This window comes from Odocoileus virginianus, chromosome 22 (genome assembly GCF_023699985.2).
Source record: "Odocoileus virginianus isolate 20LAN1187 ecotype Illinois chromosome 22, Ovbor_1.2, whole genome shotgun sequence".
In the NCBI taxonomy this organism is placed as follows: domain Eukaryota; kingdom Metazoa; phylum Chordata; class Mammalia; order Artiodactyla; family Cervidae; genus Odocoileus; species Odocoileus virginianus.
This window is the reverse complement of record NC_069695.1, coordinates 10,420,561-10,444,434: the sequence shown is the minus strand read 5'-3', so window position 1 is coordinate 10,444,434 and position 23,874 is coordinate 10,420,561. Positions and strand designations below refer to the sequence as shown.

General features: G+C 48.4%; 1 protein-coding gene across 2 annotated transcripts in view; it reads right to left on the bottom strand.

Annotated features, from left to right (window-relative positions):
- The window catches only part of MYO5B (myosin VB), a 334,299-nt gene that overhangs the window by 100,645 nt on the left and 209,780 nt on the right, over nucleotides 1-23,874 (bottom strand). For both annotated transcript variants that reach the window (XM_070452570.1, XM_070452571.1), the window contains exons 8-10: nucleotides 20,575-20,682; nucleotides 15,542-15,651; nucleotides 9,923-10,188 (exon numbers count right to left, since the gene is read on the bottom strand). In XM_070452570.1, the coding sequence (XP_070308671.1) occupies nucleotides 9,923-10,188; nucleotides 15,542-15,651; nucleotides 20,575-20,682 (484 nt within the window). The remainder of the gene's footprint in view (nucleotides 1-9,922; nucleotides 10,189-15,541; nucleotides 15,652-20,574; nucleotides 20,683-23,874) is intronic.

Below are 23,874 nucleotides of genomic sequence, written 5' to 3'. Positions count from 1 at the left end.
AAAATTCCAGAGGAACCTGGTGGGCTACAGTCCAAGGGATCACAAAGAGTCAGACACAACTGAGCACGCACATACATACCCATGGGCATAAATAAATGAATAAGAAGGGAGAGATGAGTAGGAAAGGCTGTGGGCAAGAAGGTAACGTCCCAGAGAAGGAAGTGTCTGAGCACGTGGAGATGGGGAGCAGAGGACACCAAAGAGGAACCTGGGCTCCGGGCACAGGCTTCGACCTTCATGACCTTCACAGCACTGGCCCTCTCACTCTCAGTATGGGCAACTGAATTTTCTCAATCTCACATAAAATTATGTCAGCCCTTCCAAACAGACTGTACTCCCTAACCGCCGCTCCCCAGTAGAAATGTTGGAGCCGCCCCTGATGGGTTAGGGATGGTGGTGGTGGTGGTGGTGGAGAGGCAGCACCCTAAGCAGAAGGACCTGCAAAAATAAATGCACCAGCCATCCAACAGGGCTAGCTCAGTGCCCAGAACACATCAGGCTTCTCCACTTCCCCCTCTGACGCCCACCTCCTGCACCCACCCCCCCACCAAAATAGAAGATGAGGGAAAGCAGGAAATCATCTTGAGATCAAAGGAATCAACTGCTTGGAGACAACCACATTAAAGAGCATCCTTTGGTCATGCCCATGGAAGACAAGTAATTCCAGGTCAATAAAACAGGATCAAAGATGCAAAACCCAAGCTGGAGGCAGTCCAGACCATGCAGGAGGGCGGCACTGGGTCGGCCAGCCGTCTCCCTGGCTTAGGGTCCTCCCGTCCCAGGTGCTGGTCCGACAGACCCAGTCATGTCTCAGAACCTCACTTTCTCCCCCGACAGCCCCTCTTTCTGCACCTCAAGAGAGATTGCCGATGACAGCCAAGTCACAGAGGAACTTTTAATTAATAAAACCCAGAAGGAAGATAAAAGAGCCCCCCTCGCCACTGGCAGGTAACAGCACTTGGGTGCACTTGCGGAGCTTGCTCCGAGCTCCGGAGATAAAGGGTTTAAATTTCTCCCACTCGTCAGTCTTTAAAGGTTTACATTGGTAGCACTCCACAAAGAACATTCTCATTAATTTGAGATGGCCTGAAATTAGCTCATAATTTCCCTACTTCTAAGATATTATCTGGTAACAATTCCTCTGCCATCTATGTAATTACTGTAATGCCGGCGGGCCAGAGATGAATGGATGAGGGGTTTGGGGAGCCCGGAAAATGTCTAAGATGACTGACCTCAGAAAAGGCCAGTTAGGGAGATAAGGCAACTTCTCTAAATGACATTATATTTGTAGTTATTCTTGCCATCAATAGAGATGACTTTTAAAAATAAATACAATGGATCCATTTATAGTTCACATTAAAATATCACAAAGAGATTTATATGCGAGAAGGAACTGGATTTCTCCTGTAAAATCAATGTTGAGAATATTTAGACCAGAATCCTTGGGTAGGAGGGAGGTCAAGACACAGAATAAGGCTTGATGCTGGGACCTAGGATCCGGAGTCAGGGTGGTACAACTAACATTCCCACTTCCACATTCTCCTATCTTCAAAGCAGAGCAAAGAAGTTGACAATTCTCTTCTTATTCTACCTGACTTCAGGGTGGGGTAAGGGATACAAGTGCCTCTATAAAAATAGGGTAATGTCTGTGGGAAAGTGAAACTGTAGTAAAAAAAAAAAAAAATCAACCTGTCACTCAGAGTTAATTATTAACCACCACGAACTACTCTCTCCAGAGAAGAGAGGTGATGAGATGCTTTGAAGGTTGGGAAACAGTTCTTCCCCCGGGGCACAGGGCACAGGAATTAGACTTTCTTAGCTTAGACCTGTGTTTCTACCCTTCTATCAAAGCTCAAAAGAGAAGATATGTGGTACAGGTTAGACATAGAGGGGGGCTACTAGGGAAAGATCGCTAAAAGTCAAGCAAGTCCTCTCAAGGTCTCTTTCCCTTCTGAAACCCATGAAATCTCACAAGGGCACCTTGCAGTCTGTTAGGGAGGCCAACCCTTCTGATCTCTTTACTAAATATCTAGGGTGCTGGCTGCACCTTAGTTAGAATGGAAGGACTTCAGTCCTGCTCCTGTGTTTCTCTCTGTGTCCAGATGCCCACATTCGGGACTTGTCCTTCAGAGAGAGCAAAGTTCTAGGCACCAATCACATCCCAAGGTCAAGAACAGGTCTTCTGGAGGATCTAAGTTCATTCTGTTTGCAGTGTGCTCCAATTCCTGCCTCCCCCCTGTGTCTGAAAATCTGATATGGGACAGGAAGACGCCCACCACATGGTAACTCTCTCCCAATCCATCAGCCGATTGTCCCAGGAACTGCAAGAGCTGCAAAAAGCAAATCATGAACCCTGCCCAAAAGAGAGAGCTATTAGGAAGACCTCAGGAAACCTCAACTACTGGAGATTTGTATGTGTTACAGTACTTTAAAGGAGGGTGAGCTCATGGGGGTGCTGGCAGGGACAGAGACCAATGGGACTTTATTGAAGCTTTAAGACTATATAGTGGTGTTTGGCTTCAGGCATGCTCCAAAGAGCTATGTCAGAGCAATTTTGGAAGGTTGAGCTTGACTTTCAAGCACTCAGAGTTACAAGGCTCTCCTGGGAGACTCAGAGAGTCCAAGGAGAACCCACTGCAAGAGGTGATCTGCTGGATCTGGGAACCTTAGGCTCACCATGCATGTCTACCCTGAAGAAGACATGTCCAGGGATGTTCTGGGCTGTCCAAGGTTGGGTCACTATTCACAGGCTGCAGGGTAAATGCAATCACTGACTTTTCCCCCTCCATCCTCCATGAAACCTTTCCATACTGGACAGAGAGGGGATAGGTTGTTTTCTCCAAATAAATCACTTAGGATTGTGAAATTATCTTTATGTCTGTTTTGAAGAGTGAGACCAAGAAAGAAAAACATAACAAAGAAACAAAGAATTTCCATCAAAATGACAAAGGCAAATGGTGAGCTTAAGAAATTTACTTAAAATATATCATTTAAGGCAACTTACGGAATGGTATAAAATATCTGTGTTGTTTTCTCCAAATAAATCACTTAGGATTGTGAAATTATCTTTATGTCTGTTTTGAAGAGTGAGACCAAGAAAGAAAAACATAACAAAGAAACAAAGAATTTCCATCAAAATGACAAAGGCAAATGGTGAGCTTAAGAAATTTACTTAAAATATATCATTTAAGGCAACTTACGGAATGGTATAAAATATCTGCAAATCATATTTCTGAAAAGGAGTTAATATTCAAAATATATAAAGAAGTCCTATAACACAAAAACAAAAAAAGTAAATAACTTGATTTTAAAATGGGCCAAGAACTTAAAACCTTTCTCTAAGAAGATACACAAATGGCCAAGAAGCATATGAAAAGATGATCAAAATTATTAGAGAAATGCATATCAAAGCCATAATCATACCTATCAAATATATATCAAAATCACTTCACACTTATTAGGATGACTACTATAAAAAAGAAAAAACAGCAAAGAACAAGAGCGGGCAAGGATGTAGAGAAACTGGAACCTCTGGGCATTACCAGTAAAAATGTAAAATGGTGCAGCTACTATAAAAAATAACATGGAGTTTTCTCAAAAAATTAAAAATAGGATTACTATATTACTACATAATCCTCAAATGATTAAAAATAGGATTACTACATAATTCAGCAATCCTACTTCTGGCTATATATCTAAAGAGTTTAAAAGAAGAGATATTTGCACACCCTTCCTTGTTCATTCTAGCAGTATCAAAATACTGCCAAGAGGTAGAAGCAGCCCAAACATCCATCAGCGAATGGATAAATAAAATGTGGTACATGCATACAATTTAGTATTATTCACCTCTATAAAGGAAGCAAATCCTGCTGCACACTACAACATGGTTGAATCTTGAGGACATTAGGCTAAGTGAAATAAGCCAGGCACAAGAAGGTAAGTATTGTATGATTTCATTTACAGGCTAAGTGAAATAAGCCAGGCACAAGAAGGTAAGTATTGTATGATTTCATTTACATGAAGCATGTAGAGTTGTCAAAATCATAGAGACAGGAAGTCCTCTCTCCTGGGGGTGGAGGAGAGAAGACAGGAGTTGTTTAATGGGTACAGAGTTTCAGTTTTTCCAACATGAAAAAGTTCTAGAGATAAACTGCACAAAAATGCGAATATACTTGAGATTATTGAATTGTATACAAAAAGTGGTTAAGATGGTAAATTTTATGTTGTGTGGGTTTTTAAACTACAATTTAAATTTTTTTAAACATAAATCATTAGAAAACACTGAATAGACCGGGATGCAAATTTACAGTTGGGCTATACCAAAAGAAACAGAGAAAGTAACACAAGAACTGGGAAGGGTATGAGATCCCAGCAAATCCATTTCCTGTTCCGGGGGCCCATGCTTCCCTCAGCATCAGGCAGGAATCTATCCTTGTCTTGCTCCAGAAGTCTCCCTGGTCAACGGTCCTCATCAAGAATGAGCTGGCCAAAGCCAAAGCCTCCTGCCACCTTGGCATTTTGAAGGCACAGGTCAAAGACAAATAAATGTGTACCCTTCTCAAACTGGAGCCATTTATTTCTCATTGCCTCTAGGAGGGGAGAGGAACAAAGGATTATGACTGCAATTAACCAAGCCTGTAGAGGCAAATGCATGTTAATGAGACATGAAAGGAAAACCCCAGCTAAGAGCAGCCTGGTCTGCCCTGTGAATTTCTATCCCTGCCTCATAAGGAAGACCCTGCAGGCAGCTTCACAGGTCCACCATCAAGGAGAGAGCTTGGCTTGGGTTGGCTAAATTGCTCTGGCTGTGGCTTGCCTTGCACTTTTTGGGAGCTGGGTCAGGAGAGCGAGAGGTGGCGGGGGGTGGAGGGGGGTGGGCAGGCTTCTACCAGGCTTCTACCAGTGTGTGGGAGCGTCCAGAGGAGTCTGAGAGCAGGGCCTCTGAGTAGGGGGCCCCCTGGAGATGTGGCGGAGGTGGCCGTGGCCCATACAGTAGCTTTAGGTGCTCACAGCCTTTTCTACCGTCCAAACAAACGCCCATCAGAACATCATGATGAGGCGAGACGTGTATGTGTGATGATGGCTCATATGCCACTTGCTTACATATACAGAATTGAGTGTTAATTCATTCCAGCTGCAGGTTCTATAGGAACACTCTGAACATTTATAGGAAAACCTGGAGTGGCTCACCTACACCACATACAAACTGCTTCCAGGATGAGCCTGACCGATGAGCCCGAGACGCTCCAGCCAGGGAAGATCCCCTGGGGAAGGGATAGGCTGCCCACTCCAGTATTCTTGGGCTTCCCTTGTGGCTCAGCTGGTAAAGAATCCACCTGCAGTGCGGGAGACCTGGGTTCGATCCCTGGGTTGCGAAAATCTCCTGGAAAAGGAAATGGCCACCCGCTCCAGTATTCTGGCCTGGAGAATTCCACGGACTGTATAGTCCACGGGGTCGCGAAGTTGGATACGACTGAGCGACTTTCACTTTCAGAGACAGAGAGAACCCTTTATTCCTCTCCTCTTCATCAGTGGGGTTTAATGTGTTCAGAATCCCACCCCTGCCCTCCTTCCCACTCTCTCCAGCTTCCACAAGCCCTCTTTTGCCCACAGGTGACAAGCAGCCGTAAGAAAACAGAAAAGCATAAGGTCATCTCAAGGGCATCTTCTGTGGCATCATGGTGTCCCCGTACTCGGGCTGAGACACCACGCGGGAGATGGTGGGAAAGGGAGTCTCCCTTCTCTCCAGGGACTTGGGTGGGAAACTCAAAAATAAAAGATAATGCTGGAGTTTTGGGATGCCACGGAAGAATCCCTTCCCATAGCCGTAGTGTTTATAAATAAAGCCTAGCGACAGGAATGAGCTTCAGGCGGGAGGGAGGTGGTTAGAAGGGATGACAGAGCTAGTATGTCGAGGGTGAGGCCCACTCTCAGGAAGCTGAGGACACAAGGCTCAGTGGGTTTCTGAGAGGGAGTCTTTTCTGAAGGCTTCTGAAAGACACCTGGAAGGTGTGCCAAGTTCAAACGAAAAAAATCAGAAAGACACCATGACTGGCAGAGGGATAGGGCTGCAAACAGCTAAGTGTAAATCTCAAACTTCCACCAAATGTCGCCATTTTCTCCCAGGTTAATAAATGATGTCACTGACCTGTTGGATCAAAAACAGTACCTCCAAGGGGGGGTTCAGGATGGGGGACATGTGTACACCCATGGCTGATTCGTGTTGATATATGGTGAAAGCCACTACAATATTGTAAAGCAATTAGCCTCCAACTAAAATTAATTAATTAATTAATAAAAAAACAGTACCTCGAGATTCAAGTCATCTGCTTTCTTGTGGTGAAGTTTTTGGTTTTAATCTCCTAAGAGTTCATTCCACACCCTCTGACCAGAAAAGAAAGCCCAAATTTATACAATGATTTCTTGGCAGACCAGAACTGCTGAGGGGCATACGTATGCAGCTTCAAGGCTGTCCGTAAGCACTTTCTTGGCAACCAGTGGCCCAGTCAGATGGTGGCAAGTTAACCCTGAGCCTACCTCGCCATCCTGAACTCTGCCCACAGTGTGTGAGGCCCACACTGACTGAGCGGCTGGAGGAGGAACTGTGTATGGCATCTCTCTTCCCGGGAGGTGAACCACTTTCTAAATATGACCACTTCATGACAAGGTTCAAAAAAGTAAGTTAGCTTCCAAGAAAGGATAAGGACTTTAAACAGAGAAAACAGCACAGCGCGCCTGGAAGGCAGAACCAGGGGTGGAAATGCCTGAGAGCGCCTGACCGCGGGCTCCTGCAGGGGGACCTGGTCTCACTGGAAAGCTGCCAGAAGTTCTCAGAGGAAGCCAGGGCTACATGGAGATGAGGGACACAGGTGAGAAGCCAGCCCCAGAAACAGGACACGGAGTCCTGTGGATCCCCATTCACCTACCGACAAGCACCCCTTCAAACCACAGACAAGTCTTCCCTGTGATCTACTCCTCCCCTTCCCTGTGCGCGGCCACAGGGGCTTAGAGAAACCGAACTCGGTTATAAAAACCAATAAACTAAATGGCAGGGAACTTCCCTAGCTGTCCAGTGGTTAGACTTCGCCTTCCAACGCAGGGGTTGCTGGTCTGACCCCTGGTCTGTGAGCTGAGATCCTACGTACCCCCCCAGGGCCAAAAAAGGAAAAGGTAAAACAGAAGCAATATTGTAACAAATTCAATGAAGACTTCAAAATGATCCACATCAAAAAAAAAAATCTTAAAAAAAGTAAATGGCAAATAAGAACATACAATCCCAGCTTGCAAGGGCCCAGCTGACACCTCAGACTCAGAAGCAGCAGGCACCCAACTCACAGAGTCACCCACCCCCACTTAGTAAGCAAAGCCTCTTTCTGGGACCCCTTGGAAGGGCGGGAACTGTCTGTGTAAACTCAAGACTGCTACGACAATAGGCACCTCTAACAGAACCGAGGTGATTGCAGCCATGAAATTAAAAGATGCTTACTCCTTGGAAGGAAAAGTTATGACCAACCTAGAAAGCATATTAAAAAGTAGAGACATTACTTTGCCAACAAAGGTCTGTCTAGTCAAGGCTATGGTTTTTCCAGTGGTCATGTATGGATGTGAGAGTTGGACTATAAAGAAAGCTTAGCGCCGAAGAATTGATGCTTTTGAACTGTGGTGTTGGAGAAGACTCTTGAGAGTCCCTTGGACTGAAAGGAGATCCAACCAGTCCATTCTAAAGGAGATCAGTCCTGGGTGTTCATTGGAAGGTCTGATTTTGAAGGTGAAACTCCAACACTTTGGCCACCTGATGCGAAGAGTTGACTCATTTGAAAAGACCCTGACATTGGGTAAGATTGCGGGCAGGAGGAGAATGGGACGACAGAGGATGAGATGGTTGGATGTCATCACCGACTCAATGGACATGAGTCTGGGTGGGCTCTGGGAGTTGGTGATGGACAGGGAGGCCTGGCATGCTGCAGCTCATGGGGTCGCAAAGAGTCGGACATGACTGAGCGACTGAACCGAGGCATGATAGTGTACACTGTATCAGGAGCGCTGCAGCCACAGATTTCTACGTGCTATTAACAACAAGGAGTCTCCACATTAATCTTCCCACATTGAAAACTCAGGGAAAAAACCAGATTCTTGCCCAGGGAGATTAAGAGAACCGAGTCAGATGCAGCCCCCTGAATTTCTCTGGGTCTTACATCAGAAGGCAATGCTAAAGGGCAGTTTTCTGGAAACCCAATTACCTGAAATGCTCATGGCACAGGGATGAACCACAAAATTCAGTGCTGACAGCTCAGCAGTACGTTCCTAGGGTGCAGGGGCTCTTCCGCGTGGCTCTCCCCAGGGCAACCGGAAGGGCTGAGCCAAAGCAGCAGCGACGGAGCAGAGGAGAGGCGGGGTGTCCACAGGCCCTCAGCGAGGGCCCTGCAGAGCCCCGAGAGGGAGCGTTGTCCTGTCTCCCAGGCCATCCTCCCCTGTGCTCCTCCTCGCCTACGAGGAGGCTCTTTCCCTGCCGTCCAGACTGAACTCCTGTTCCCCAAATGTTCTCCTCTGTCTCTGAAAGACCCAGTTCAAGCCTCACCTTCCACAGGAAGCCTGTCCTGACTGTGCCAACAAGTGTGCACTCTTCTGCCTTGACACTCGCACAGTCCTAAGTGTGCAAACCCTCACGCGGACCCCACTACAATTCCTTCTGTTGTCTCTTGTGTGACTCTCCTGCCGTGCCCTAATTCTTTAGCAAGTTCTCAAGGCCTTCGCAATGCCAGAAATCACGTGTCCTTCTTGCATTCCTGCCACGGTGTGTGACATGGTTTCACTGGAAGCCCCGTGATGATCGCGAGCAGCAGAGATAGAGCCGGGCAGCCTCCCTCTGCCCAGGGAAGCAGCTGCATCCAGAGGAGGTTCTCCTCTGCTACAGTCGGACACAGGGCAAGAGCCAGCCCACCGGTCCACCACGCGCTCGATTCTACCAGAGCATCACGGCTTTTACAATGCCGCGCTGCTATGGGTCTGAATTCCTACCTGAAGACAGAAACTGTGACTCTTAGCATACAAAGATCCAGGGGGATTTCATCTATCATTAGCTTCAAGAGGACAGGACACTGACCATAAGAGAAGCGCCAGTGAGGTTTAAACCCAGTATGCATCATTTTAAGCAATTCCAGAAGGACCTGTAATGAATTTCAGAGAGACTGTGGCTCAAAACACAGCCGGCTCTATTAGTTTTGAGCAATGGAAACTCAAGAAGAGAGGGGTTGTAATCTGCAGAGGGTCATTCAGTGAGCTCGTGACAGTTTTGAGTCAAAAAGTCAGCCTCTTAGTGCCTACTGAAGTACACTTTCCACGTGCCAGGTTGCCTGTCCCTGCAAGATACACTATGATAACAGTCGTTTCCATTAGACTAGAATTGTGAAATGAAGAGGAACTTGAGGAATGACTACCCACAGTATCAATCCGTACAGCACTGGGCATGATTATAGTATTAAAACAATCACCCTGATTGGTGTTATAGTGATGAGGTCGGACGACAGACTTAAATAAAACATAACTGAAACACAAAACCTGAATGCAAGTTCACAGAAAGCTCTGGTCTGATACTGGGCTAGCCCCTGCCCTCTCTGAGCCTCAGTTTCCCAGGTGGACAAAGGGGTGCCTGCAGGGTTTCTCAGTCGGGGAGCCACCGGTGTTTGACATGGTCCACTTTTCCGTGGGATCGTCCTCCATACTGTCGGACACCTAGCACCCTGGCCTCGGGCCACCAAGTGCCAACAGTGACCAGGTCACTGTGACAACCCCAAATGCCCCTCCCTGCCATATTTCACAATCTCCTGGCTGAGAACCCCCAGGAAGGTCTCCGAGGTCCCCGCTGGCTGCAAGATGCCAGCAGGAAGACACCAGCGATCGGCAGGAAGTGGCGCGGGCCTACCCGTAGATGTCCAGGACTCCAATGAAGGAGTGCTGCTTGAGGGAGGTGTGCAGGGCCTTGTTGACGTGCTCCACGATCCAGTGGAACAGCTGGGCGTAGATGTGCTTGGCCAGGGCGTCGCGTGCGTTGACCACCTGCTGCAGGGACATGGTCTTGACATAGGTCTCCGAGGTGGTGACCAGCTTGCGATGGCACAGCCAGTGCTCCATCTGACTGCGCTCCACGCCCAGCAGGCGGCAGAAGTCGCTCAGGTGTTCATCCTCAGGCTGGAAGAGACCCAGGAGAAGGGTTCAGGAGGGGCGTGGAGGACAGACCACGCCCTCTCCCCTCTCACCAACTCTAGAACCCCCCAGAACCCCATCTCATCCCCAGCCGTCTCCTGCACTCACACCACTGAGTGATCATCAGGGCCCAGAGAGTGTGGCTCAAACTGATAATCCCACTAAGGACCAAGTTATCAGCAGGGCTTTAAAAAACACTGCTGCATTTGCCCTGTCCCCTCCTCACTGCCAGCAGCTGCAGGGTAACGGGAGGAGAGGGTTTGCGAGTGAAGGGAGCAGAGTGAGAACTGAGCGCTTAGGAATGGATACTCCACCAAGAGGAAGGGGCTAGAAGGCGGAATCACAGTGAATGTAACTTCCAGCTGCAGAGCACTGTTTGTCCACAGCCCAGGAGAGCGCCTCAGTTTCAAGCATTATCTCGGACTGGCCCAGGGCCCAGAGCAGCGTGCTCAGCAAAGAGCCCTGAGCTGACCACCCCCCACCCCAGCAGGTGACAGCGTGCTGACACTGCACTTGTCCTAAGTTGCCAAGCAGAGTTGCTTTCATCTTAACCTCAAACTTATTCTAAACTTCTATGTGATACTAAACACATAGCCCCAAACTTATTTATATTCTTTAAGCACTTGCCACGTGGGAAAAAAAAGTGATTTTAGGTGGAAAGCTAGGACAAATGGTAAAAGTAAGGGACCAATTTTGACCAGTGAAGAGCACTCTGAACGCTATAATTTATATTCATGTTTAGAGCTGGGAAAAAATAGGAATGCCTCTGGCTTCCATCCCTTCACATACAGGTGAGAAGCTGAGTCCCAGAGAAGTACAAGGACTCACCCAGGCAGTCAGCTGCACGTGATCTTGACCCTTACTTACCCAAAGTGCCAATCATACCACCTGGTCCTTGAGTCATTGATAACCAAGTCACCCAGAGTCTTATTTCACCCAAGAGTATGAGTCTCCTGGGTCACCCTTGCTGCCCATTCACGACTCCCCCCAGAAAACCTGCTTTTCCCTTCCAGCCTTTTGCCGTATTCATTCCCTCATCTGAATCCCCCAGGGAAAGCTGATAACCCAGCCATGAGCTGCTGGACAGCTTCAGGACTCCGAGGTGGGTGGAAAGGCAATCCAGGAACATCATGAGCTACCTCCTAATGGCCCTGAATTGCTGCTGGGACTCGTTTCCTGATGAGGCTGCCATGGAGGATGTAAATGTGGGCCTGTTCAATGAAAACTAACACAGATAACTGTGCCACTTCCCCAGGCCATTTTTCCCCTCCTGCCTGCTGCTGCTGCTAAGTCACTTCTTTTCCCTCCTACAGATACTTAAAATCCATCTACCCAAATACACACAATTACAAAACAAACAATAAAATGTCAGAGTAGGAAACAACCTCCCCAAATCATGAAGGTCAGAGGTTTTCCAGAGTATGGCTTGTGGAGTAAGTTACAAAGACCAGTAATTGGCTGTACCCGACAAGAGTGCAATGTTGGGGAGAGTGACCGTAAGTTGAACATGGTGGAAGGGGTTTGTTAACATACCCTGTTAACACACACACACACACACACACACAGAGATTTTACAGAGCATTTCCTGAACTTAACTGACAAAGACCCTTAACTTCCGAAGAAATTGCCTAGAGTTAAGGTTCTCAGGAAAATACTTATGGATCACCATTCTAATCCAATCCCCCTTATTTTTCACATGAGAAAAAAACAGGGTCAAATAGAGGCTCCCTGCCTGTGACCCAGAGCTCCTAACCAGGCTCCAGGTTCCGGGGGTGGGCAGAGAATCAGCTTGGGCTGGGGGCATGAGAGGACCCTGCCTTTTCACTCACTCAGCCAGTGGGGCAGCTGTGGCCACTTTTGGCCAGGAGCCTTCTACCCTGCAGTTCTCCCCACCCCGCCGCAACCACCAGCCCTCTCCTGCAAACAGAAAGCCTTATGTGATAGCATTAAGTGCCTGGGGACAGCTTGGCAGGCAACACATTCAGAGGTAGCAGGTGTCCAGCTTGATCATCTGACCTGTTACCAAGAAGTCCTTAATTGCTAGGCAAAGCATTGAGCTGGATTCCCTGACATGTAAACGGCCCGCCAGCAGCAAACGTGACCGCCCAAGGCCTGCCCACAGCCTCTCTCCCCTCCCTGTCATCTCTCAGGTGAACGCAGTACAGAAAGAACCACGAGTTCTGGAACTTTCTGATCATCACCACGGGACGGGTTCTCATCCGCTGTGGCAAGGTGTGGCTTGGCCGTGGATTACCCCCTTCTGACCATTGATTAAAGGTGCTGACTGAAACTGATTTAATGCCATGCAATTACATTTAAGCTTAATTAAATGATGCTAAACCCATCAAAAATGGCCAGCATCATAGGCAGCAGATGAGTTTTGTTGGTCCCAATTGCCAAATTCAAGAAACAAATTGCCTCTGGTGTCCAAGTAATTGCATGCTGTTGCATCTCCAAGGTAACTGTGGCAGGCAGGGAACATATTTTCATGCTTTAATTACAAATAAAAACTACCGAGCAGAAGGCACAGTGCATCTGGACCGACAGCCTTTCCAGCAGGAGGCCCACCCTACGTACCCAAGGCATAAGCCACAATCACTACCAACCATTTAGTGAAGCATTTCCCGAGCGCACAGGGCATGCTCAGCACTGTGCTGGGCCGCGCGGGACGGACACCAGGCTGGTGAGGATGCCCAGCCCCGCGGACTGAGAAGCAAGGCTGGCGGTGGTCTGGGGACGAGAGCAGTGGCCAGACTCTGACTTGGCTTTGCCATGAGCCGTCACGATGACCTTAGAGAAGGAGTTCCTCTCTTCAGGCCTTAGTTTCTCCAATCCCAAGAAGGGAGAGCAATGTAACAAGGATGAAAACAGTTAAGAACTCAAGCCCCCAAAGCCTATGCCAAGCGCCCCCACCCTCAGACAGGGACACAGACTCTGAAAGGTGAGTCACTATCAGGAAACGGCAGAACTGGAGCTTGAACCCTGGCAGTCCTGACCCAAGACTTCTCTCTCCCAGTTAGTTCTCGACACCGCCTCTAACTGGAAAGCGAGACCGGCCTAGACCGCAGACCTGTGCTCAAAGTCCTCTGACTCCCGTCATCTCTCAGGGAAGGGCATCCTGCGCCACGTGGTGTCCAAGCCTCTGGCTGCCAGGCATCCTCCCCGTCCCTTCACCACCATCGGTGTCCTCCGTCCCCTCTCCAAGTGTGCACAATACCCTCTTTCACAGCCTTTGCACACACACTTGTGGCTGCCAGTGTGTGTCAGGGCTGGAGAACAGGAGACACGGTCCGGGAACTTAGAGGGGGAAGCAGGCATCGATGTGATGCCACCAGTGAACATTCTTGCTCCTTCTCCCCTGAAGGTCCCTGCAGAGGCTGGTCTGGAAGATCAGCCAGAAGATCAGAGCGACACTTCACTGACAAGTGGAGCCTTAGCTTGCAAGGGAGAGGGCCCCACCCCACCCCCGAGCACAGGTGTCCAGTAGCTCTCTGACCCTGGTCCTCCCGCCTCGCCGTCAACCCCGCCCAGGGCCCCTCCACTGGCTCACTGCGCCCCCCCCTCCCCGAGTCTAGGGAGCCCCTGCCAGCCACCCATCTGCTTACGGGGTGTCCACTGAGCCCTGGGCCCTGTGCTGGCTGCTGGAGCGAGCACAGTGAGCAGAACAGTCCATGTGTTCACGGGCTTTGGAGTCTCACGAGGAACAGCAATGCAGCAAATCAGCACATGATAAATGTAAAAGCACAACCACCCTGAGAGGGTCGGAGGAGAGGCGTGAAAACGGTAAGAACCCACGATGGGGGTGTGACCAGCTCGTGACCTTGAGAAGCAGGAGACCGGGGGAGGGCGGGTGGAGGCCAGGGGACATCTGTCACCCTTCCTGCATTTCTCCACTGACTCAGGAGCTCTCCAGCGCCAGCCTTCCCAGACTCACCCGGCCCTGGCACGAGGCAGGGTATGGGTGCCCTAAGGAACCCGGGGGCATTTACAGGGGTGTGGGGGGTAGAGAGGCATGGACGCGCTGTGCTTCGCTAGCTCTAAATACTCGGGCCAGGGGGTGTCTGGCTTGTACCAGGGCCCATCCGTCACTCCCCACATCAGCACAGCACCAGGTTCTTCTCCACTCACCACAATCTGTCTCACAGCATCGTCACTGCCAACCACACTGCCCCGTGACAAACACGCACGCGCACACACACACAGGCACGCACACATCCATGTCCGGGGACACCAGGCACGGCCCGGCTCCAGCATTCCCTGCTTTCACACGGACTGCAGATTCCATGCTGAGGGTGCTGGCAGCCCTCCTGGGCTCCAGACCCAAAGCTATTATTTCTCTTTTAGGGACAACGTATGGGGGTGGTACGGGGTGATGAGCTCAGTCAAAGGCCAGCTACCATTCAAGTCTTCCTCTCCTTTGAGGCAGGGCCAGGTTTAGCTGAGTTATAAAATGCACAGCGGAAAAAGCATCAGCTTGTGAGTGGTGATGACACTCATGCCCACATTCATTATCCACAGCATTGTCTTCTGTATTTCCCCAGTCAATTCAATTCTAAGTCTTTGGTAGCAAGAATCGTACTTTGTACCTCCTAGGACTTGGCCATAAATGGACACAAAAGACCTAAAATAAGCAACTGCAGACTCACCCACGCAAGGTCAGAAGACCAGTTCAGTCCAGCCTGACACCATCACACACCAGAGCGCACACAACACGCTGTCTATACTGCTTGTGATTGGCGGTGCTCCCCCATCCACCCAAGTAGACATTCTTTCATCTACCATAGACAAGATATTATACTACATTGAGCACCAGGAAAACAGTCATTAAGAGCATCTACAGAGCACTTCACAGTTTGCAACACAGTCATATAGATTCTCAATATCCTCCTGTGTACTGTCAAAATCCTGGCCACTGCTGCCATCAATCCTGCCTACCCAACTAGACTGTAAGCTCCTTGGGGTCAATCACCAGCATGGTGTCCAATACTCCTTCCCGTCCCAGCAAGCACAGACCAGAAGGACTCATGAGCTGACCACACTCTGTAGAATCCCATGGACTTCAGGATACTTGGGAAACCAAACCATCAAAAAGGATTTATTGAATAACCCCTAAATAACCCCCTAAATTCCCTGCCCTCAGCTACAGAACCTTGATGGCAGCTGATTTGAAAAGGATTTGTTCCTTTAAAAAATTATCAGCAAGGAAACAGAAACCGTTACTCTTAAGAATAAATAACCTATGAATGTCCTCTAAGTGCAAAGACATCTCAGTTGTACAAAACTGGAGGGACAGAGTGAAGTGTGCACATGTTATCTCCCATGCTGGAGGGCAACTTACTGACACTCTACAGGATTCAGCATCGCGCTCGGCTTGAATCTCCACATTTCCAAGGTGCAGGATGGAAGCAATTATCTTAAAAATGCTTATCTGATGGGACTCTCTCACGCCTGGAAAAAAAAAAAAAATGAATGAATGACACTCAATATCCACGGTAGGATAGAAAGGATGTTTTACTTTCTTTTTAAGGACTTTGAAAAAAAAGTTTCATTTTCCTTTCCGGGCCAATGACTCCTAAAATGATCCAGGATCCTCACCAAGTAATTACCTCTCACAGTAACAGCTCAGAGGGCAAACGGACTCCTTGGACTAAAAGAGAAATATGTTCACGGTGATTGTCCTGATCAAACCAGATGGGTCTCAGGACCATTTTAACTTCTCTAAGAGCAAAGGAGAGGTGGCAATCGTGCAGACCCATTTTGGACTTTATTTCAACCAAGCACTTTACAGATGTTTTTATGAGTTTAATACGAATGGTCATTTATCTGCAGTCATTTTTCTCTCAATATAGTATCCCACAAACACTTGTGGCACACATCTGAAGTGCCAACAGGGGAAGAAGGGGAGAATTTCTCCTGGGGACACTGTTACAGGCTGGACAACCAGCTGGCCCTTGGCTGGCCCCCCGGGGCTACTGTTTACGACACTATATGCTTCTTCAGTTATAGACACACACACCTACTCCGGTGCCACTAGCAGCAAATACCTACTGCCAATTTTGTTATTTATGTATGTAAGTTATCAAAGACATGGATAATGTCTTAACATTTATATTTAGCTTTAAGGTATTATTTCTTTTGAAAAAATATCTATTTACTTATCCATTTCGCTTCAATGGGTCTTCATTGTGGCATGTGGGATCTTTCCTTGCAAACTCTTAGTTGCGAAACATGGGATCCAGTTCCCCAAGCAGGGATGGAACCCCAGTGCCATATTTTGGGAGCTCAAAGTCACTGGACCACCAGGCAAGTCCCATCATTTCTTTCTGAATTACCAAATAGTTCAGACTTTAAAAAGGCTTCAGACTAATAGAGTGAACACCAGTCAATCTACCATTCAGTTTAAGAGATGATACAATTACCCCCAAATTCCTCCCCAGACGTAGTTACTTATTTTTGAGACATTAATTTACTCAAGCTAAAAAAAAAAAAAAAGTCAGTGACACCTATATAAAAGTTAGTAAGTGATAAATATAAATGGTAGTAAAGATATGTCATGTAAGGATCAAAGCTTTACTCAGATAATCAATAAAGTGGACAACCCAAACATGAACTAAACAAATTAACTCTAGATTTTTAAGAATGTTGGGCTTCCTAGCGGCTCAGGTGATAAAGAATTTACCTGCAGTGTGGGAGACCTGGGTTGATCCCTGGGTTGGGAAGATCCCCTGGAGGAGGAAATGGCAACCCACTCTAGTATTCTTGCCTGGAGAATCCCCATGGACAGAGGAGCCTGGTGGGCTACAGCCCATGGGGGTCACAAAGAGTCAGACAAGACTGAGCAACTCACACACACTGTCCAAACCTCACAGGGTGAGGGATTTACTTTTTAATTTTTATTACACAACATCTTCAAAACATACAAATTTTAAAAATTATAATGAATTCCAGTTCTTGTTTCATCATTATATTCCCTAGTGCCCGGCACGCAATAGGTGCTCAGGAACATGGGTGATAGAATGATGATCCTGGTATTTGTTACACGGAGAGCAAGTGCTTGCAAATGTCTACAGAAATGAATGCATCATCCCAGTATCTGGTTTTATTTAAACTAACAAACCAGAAAAACAGCCAGAAGTGAATATTTAGGCACATGCCCTGGTTCAGTGTGACTAAAACTGGCAAAAGGAAGACAGGTTAAAGCCAGAGGCTGAAACCCAGGACAAGACAGGAGGCTGGACGGTTATGTACCGGTTTAGGGGTTAAAGCTGGAGAAGGCAATGGCACCCCACTCCAGTACTCTTGCCTGGAGAATCCCAGGCACGGGGGAGCCTGGTGGGCTGCCATCTATGGGGTTGCACAGAGTTGGACACAACTGAAGTAACTTAGCAGCAGCAGCAGGGGTTAAAGGCTTGCAATCGGAGCTCAGAGGGGTCTCCAGTAAGTCCCAAGAAGAAAAAGGGAAGTGGGTGCTGAGCCCTTCACTTTCCTCTCCCCTTCACTTATTCTTAGGAACCAACGCTTTGTCAATTTCCCAAGCCCTAACTACTCTGTCATGATACGAATTTAAGTAGTAGATATTGAATGCCTGTTGAATCCTAACAGTAGTTAGGATTTCTGCATTACACTGATCAGACAGTCCCTTCTTAACACAGGATTCTCTGAATAAGCTGTACCTCTTTCTGGGGAGCAACAAAACAAATTAAAAATGATCAAACACTAAAACCAAAAGAGTAAAACACGGGTTGGTAGCCTATGGTTCATAGCCCACCGCTGTTTTTTCTATATAAAGTTTGACTATAATACTGTCAGTTCTTACTTTTATATTTTGTCTATGACTACTTCTACACTACAATGGCTGAGTAGCTGCTACAAAATCACGTGGCCCGGAAGGCCCAAAATATTTACTATCATGTCCTTTAAGAAAAACTTTGCCAAACTCTGGGATTTAAAACATGGGACAGGCTTATTAAAGAGTATGGAAGAGTGGCTTATTAAAATAATTAATTTTACAAATTCCATGTGCTTTGGGAATCAAAGTACTGAGTCTCCTTAGGGCCTTGGAGGGCACAACCTTCATCAGCTCACGCCCACCACTCACACAGGGGCCCTTCTCCCTTCTGGACAGAATGCTATCCTGCTCAACGTCAAGTCTCCTCTCAACCTGCTCCCCAGCTCTGGAGAATAAAACAGCTACGTGATGCTGGGGAAACTCAGGGATGTCTGTTATCAATTCAGTATCTCTCAGCTTCAAATCTGCCCTTCTCTGCCCTGCTTGGTCACACTGGACCTGCTGCTGCTACTGCTGCTAAGTCGCTTCAGTCGTGTCCGACTCTGTGCGACCCCATAGACGGCAGCCCACCAGGCTCCCCTGTCCCTGGGATTCTTCAGGCAAGAATACTGGAGTGGGTTGCCATTTCCTTCTCCAATGCATGAAAATGAAAAGTGAAAGTGAAGTCGCTCAGTCGTTTCCGACTCTTAGCAACCCCATGGACTACCAGGCTCCTCCGTCCATGGGATTTTCCAGGCAAGAGCACTGGAGTGGGGTGCCACTAGGCCCCGTGAACACTTCCTCTTGGCCTGTGAGTGGCCTATCACGCTTGGTCAGTAGAGGGCACTGCGGGGACTCTGCAAGGAGACAGCAGCAGGAAGACTTTCCCACTCCTGGGTCTGGCGGTCATCAGCACTCATCCTGGGAGCCCGGGCACCTCCCAGGAGAGAAACCAGCTGTGTCCTCAGGCCAGGCTCCCCCATTAGAAGCTGCTTCTGAGAAGTTCTGGCTCCACCACACCCTGGGGTATACTGCAGGCTGCTTATACAGACTGGGGCTGGCTCACACCCCGCGGTAGGTTCCTTCGCCACAAGAGGGCTTCCTGACCTTGGGGCAGCTACATCCCCTACAAGTGTTGGAAATCTCAGCCTGGAGTGGGTGGGGGGCTTTCCTTGCCGCTAGCTCCTGCACTGACTCTCCTCCTCACCCTCAAGATGGTTCTTTTACACCCACTGCTTCTGGGCCCCTGAAGTCCTTTTATTTACTAGCTAATTATCTACTACTGCTCTTGTTAACAATTACAGTAATTTTACGCTGTTGGGATAACCAGTGTGGTTTCTGTCTCATGGGTACAAAAGGCAAACTGCATCTATCCACCAGTTATCCAGAGAAGGGAACGGCACTCAGACTTCAGTGCAGGAAATCCTGCTTTTCTCCCCATGTGGCGATCAGGGTGAGTCCTGTTCAGCCATGTTTTATTTGGACCATAGATGAGATGTCCCTGATTCCCAAAGTAAAAGCGCAAAGTGTTAGTCACTCACAACCCTGTGGACTGCAGCCTGCCAGGCTTCTCTATCCACGGGATTCTCCAGGCAAGAATACTGGAGTGAGTTGACATTTCCTTCTCCAGGGGATCTTCCCGACCCAGGGATCAAACCTGGGTCTCCTGCACTGTAGGCAGATTCTGATCCCCAAAGAACCTAAGAAATGCTGCTCTGGGTTGATCATACCTCTCAGAGGTCAAATGTCCATCAGGGAAGGGCTGGGAAAAGCACCAGGACCCCCTGAGCCACTCTGAGGATTTCAGGCTAACTTCCGAAGCTTCCCCTTTGTTGGCTGCAGGTCCCAGGAATTCACCACTTCAACTTCCCAGTTAAGCATGGATTGCCTACCACCTTGGGGCTCTTCTCCCCCAGAACTGGCCAGGGAAGGGGCAGTTTCCCTAGTTCTACTGCCGACCCAATGGACATGAGTTTGAGTAAACTCTGGGAGCTGGTGATGGACAGGGAGGCCTGGCATGTTGCAGTTCATGGAGTTGCAGAGTCAGACATGACTGAGTGACTGAACTGACCTGCCCTTTAGGACCAAGAAGGACAGAGAGAAATTCTTGTTTTAGGGATTCCACTGCTAAGCTCGAGATGGAAACAGCATAAACAGACATAACACTGCCTGAATTACAGAGCTGCCAGATCTTTACACTCCATTTCCAACTTGGATCCCATCATGGTGGTATGTGGGTAGTTTCAGCCCCTAGGGCATGTTCTTTCTGCTAGAACACACAGCTTCAAACCCAGACTACAAGGCAAAAACAGCTCCTCCTGGTTTGTGTCCATGCCTGAGGGAGTGAAAGGGGGGGTGTCCATGGTTGATCCAAGAGATCAACACTCAAATCCTATTGTTAAGAAAGGGCATCAGAGCTCTACACCATCAACTTGGGAGCCTGAAGGTTGGGGTAGAATAAAAATAAGAAGATATTCACCAGGAGCCAGAGGGCTTCCCCACCAGCTTATTAAGCTTGGCAAGCCAAGCAGGGCATTGCTGAGCTTTCTTTCCTCCATGAAATCAACCCTCTGGCCCGTTCTCCCCATCCCTAAGCTCCTTACCGACGAGCGTGAAGGCTTGTCGAGTCTTCTCAAAGTCCTCAGCATCATCCACACCCTCGATGACCGTGTTTCCTCCCTGTGACGTGTAGAAGAAGTCCTCGGCACAGGCTGCGGTGGGAAAAGAAGTGAGGGGGTCAGGCACAGGTGGGACGCTGCATCCCGGGTTCATGGCAGATCACGCACGCCCCCAAGGATGCCTAGCCCCTGAGCAAGCTGTCCCAGGCCGGAGTTTATTCCCAGCAAGAAGTGGAACCCTTTCAAATGTCATCTTTTTTTTTTTTTTTTAGTGTTTTTTTTTTTTTAATTGTGGTAAGAGTCACACAAAAAATACTATTTTAACCATGTTTAACTACAGAGTTCAGGGCTTCCCTCATAGCTTAGTTGGTAAAGAATCTGCCTGCAATGCAGGAGATCCTGGTTTGATTCCTGGGTCAGGAAGATCTGCTGGAGAAGGGATAATCCAACTACCCACTCCAGTATTCTTGGGCTTCCCTTGTGGTTCAGCTGGTAAAGAATATGCCCGCAATGCAGGAGACCTGGGTTCGATTCCTACATTGGGAAGATCCCCTGGAGAAGGGACAGGCTACCCACTCCAGTGTTCTAGCCTGAAGAATTCCATGGACTGTATAGTCCATGGGGTCGCAAAGAGTCGGACACAACTCAGCGACCTTCACTTTCACTTTCTTTCAACTACAGAGTTCAGTGGCACTGAGTATATTTACACTACTGTGCAATCTTAACATCATCCACCTCCCACCTTTTTCACCTTCATAAACCAAAACTCTGTCCCCATTAGACACTAACTCCCTATCCTCCTCCCAACCCCACCCCCACGCCTGGGCATCTACCAGAGTACTTTCTGACTCCAGGAATTTGACCATTCTAGGTGCCTCGTATAAGTGGAGCCAAACAGGGTTTCAAATATCATCATTATTGACAACAGCAAATGGGAGAGAAAATTGAGGAACAAAAGACAGAAAACTACACCACGGTGACAGAAACTGCTGCTGCCCTTGTGTTAAACTGATACATGAAAAACATGAGAAAATAAAATGGCTGGTTCAAATTACAGTAGAATTCACTGCAGACTTATCTTTAACAGGCTCCGAGAAACATGGTTAAAAAAAAAAAAATGTTCACCCACCCCAGCAGCAGACCTCCGTGACCATCCATGAGCTCGGTCTGACAGCCTCATTTAACACATGAAGGGCAATGACGTGCCCAGGGTGACACAGCCGTTTCTTGTTTTAAACGTTAGGGCATTGTGAGCTATTTAAGCATGTGTGCAAACCCAGGTTGAGGCTCTCAGTGCTCGCTCTCAACCCTCAGTTTAATTCCTCTTCCGTCAGGCCTCTGCTCACCGCCTGGGGACGGTGAGTGAGCAGCCACCCAGGTCTGTCATCGGATTCAGAGCCGCCCTCAGGGGAGCACAGAGAGCAGTGAGCCGGGCAGCCAGGGCTTAGAAGCTGTCGTTTCAGGTAACAGTTGCCGCCAATCAAAATTACCCTCGAAAGTCACTTACACGTTCCACAAACCAGCACCTCTGTGGGGCTACAATCCTGTCCAGGGCTTGGATTTGGTAAGATGCCAATACTGGACACTGACTATTTTCCTGCCGCCCCTGCAAACACCAGCTCAATGATCTTCTTTTGACCTGGGCACGTATGGTGGATGGCACATCAGCTACACTGCTTCAGTCCAGCTTCCCAGCAACTCCCGGTGCCCCCCTTCAACACCTTGTCCTTCTGATTTGATCTCTAAAGAATTTCTTCAGTCTCTTTCCTTCCTGCCTCCTGACTGCCATTGCCCCGGGCCTGACCTTCAGCTTCTGTTGTCTGGGAACTGTTGCAAAGGCTCTAGACCTTTCCCCTGGCTTCTGCTCCTGTTCTTTCAAAACCCTCCTCCAAATCTCTGGAAACTGATCATACCACTCCCTGCCGAACACCACGTGGAGACCACTGTCCTCAAGGCAAAGGTCAAGCTCCCGAGAAGGGCCTCCTCCTGGACCTTTGGTTAGGTGGCTTCCTCCAGACACTCCAGACCCATGGCTCATCCTTCCTTCACCTCCTCTACGTCCCAGATCCGCCAGCTTCCTCACTGTCACTCCTCGGGCTCCTGCCGACCTCTCCTGCCAGATTTCTCCACTTCCCACCTCTGATCCTACGCTCCAGCACTGCGCTCTGCCAACTCCTCCCACCGGCCCAGTCCACACGACCAGGCCCAGCGAGGAAGCGGCAGAACTCAGCCTCAAACCCCAGTCTCACACACAACCAGCAAGGAACACTGTACACAGGAATAAACAGCAGAATAGCGATCATGTTTAAAGAGGGAGGGCTTCCTGGAGGAGTCGTTTCAACCCCCTCTGATGACTGCAGGCACCTGAGCTGGGAGATGAAGCACTTCAGCTCCAAAGTGCCACACTCACGGCCACAGCAAAAGCCCATTTTGATGAAGCAAGTGACATTAGGTCTTTGTGGAAGATGGCAAATTTAGATCTTTCATTCTCATCACCCTGGAAGCTCCGACACAGAGTAATGCAACAGCTTCAAAGGTTTAATAAAACATCAATTCTATGCCCCCTTCACATTTACCTTTCAAAACACCTTGTTTGATGATTTTTACAGTGTCCATACGAGGATGACTGAATACAGTTGTCCCTGTGTATCCACTGGGGGTTGGTTCCAGGACCCCCCACAGATGCCAAAATCCACAGATGCTGAAGTCTCTTATGTCAAATAGGGCTTCCTTGGCGGCTTGGACCATAAAGGACCTGCCTGCAATGCAGGAGACCCAGGTTCGCTCCCTGGGTTGGGAAGATCCCCTGGAGAAGGGGATGGCAAAACACTCCAGGTATGCTTGCCTGGACAATCCCATGGACAGAGGAGCCTGGCGGGCTACAGCCCATGGGGTCACAAAGAGTTGGACGTGACTGAACAACTAAAATTTATATACAATGATGTAGTATAGTCAGCCCTCTATAACTGTGGGTCAGATTTCAGTTTGTTGACTCCACGGATGTACAAACCGCAGATACGGAGGGCCAAGTGTATATTTACTTCCATTTTTAAGACAGGCAAGCTGAGCACCATAGAGTTTTAAGGAGCAGGCTCACCCAGGGTTTGGCCAGGCCTGGCAGCCCATTCCTTGATCACCCCACTAAGGAGATGGTTATCTATGACATCCCATTGCTTAGCCATAGATACAACCTAACTCATTATCCTAAAGGAAATCAGTCCTGAATATTCATTGGAAGGACTGATGCTGATTACTTTGGTATCCAATACTTCGGCCACCTGATGT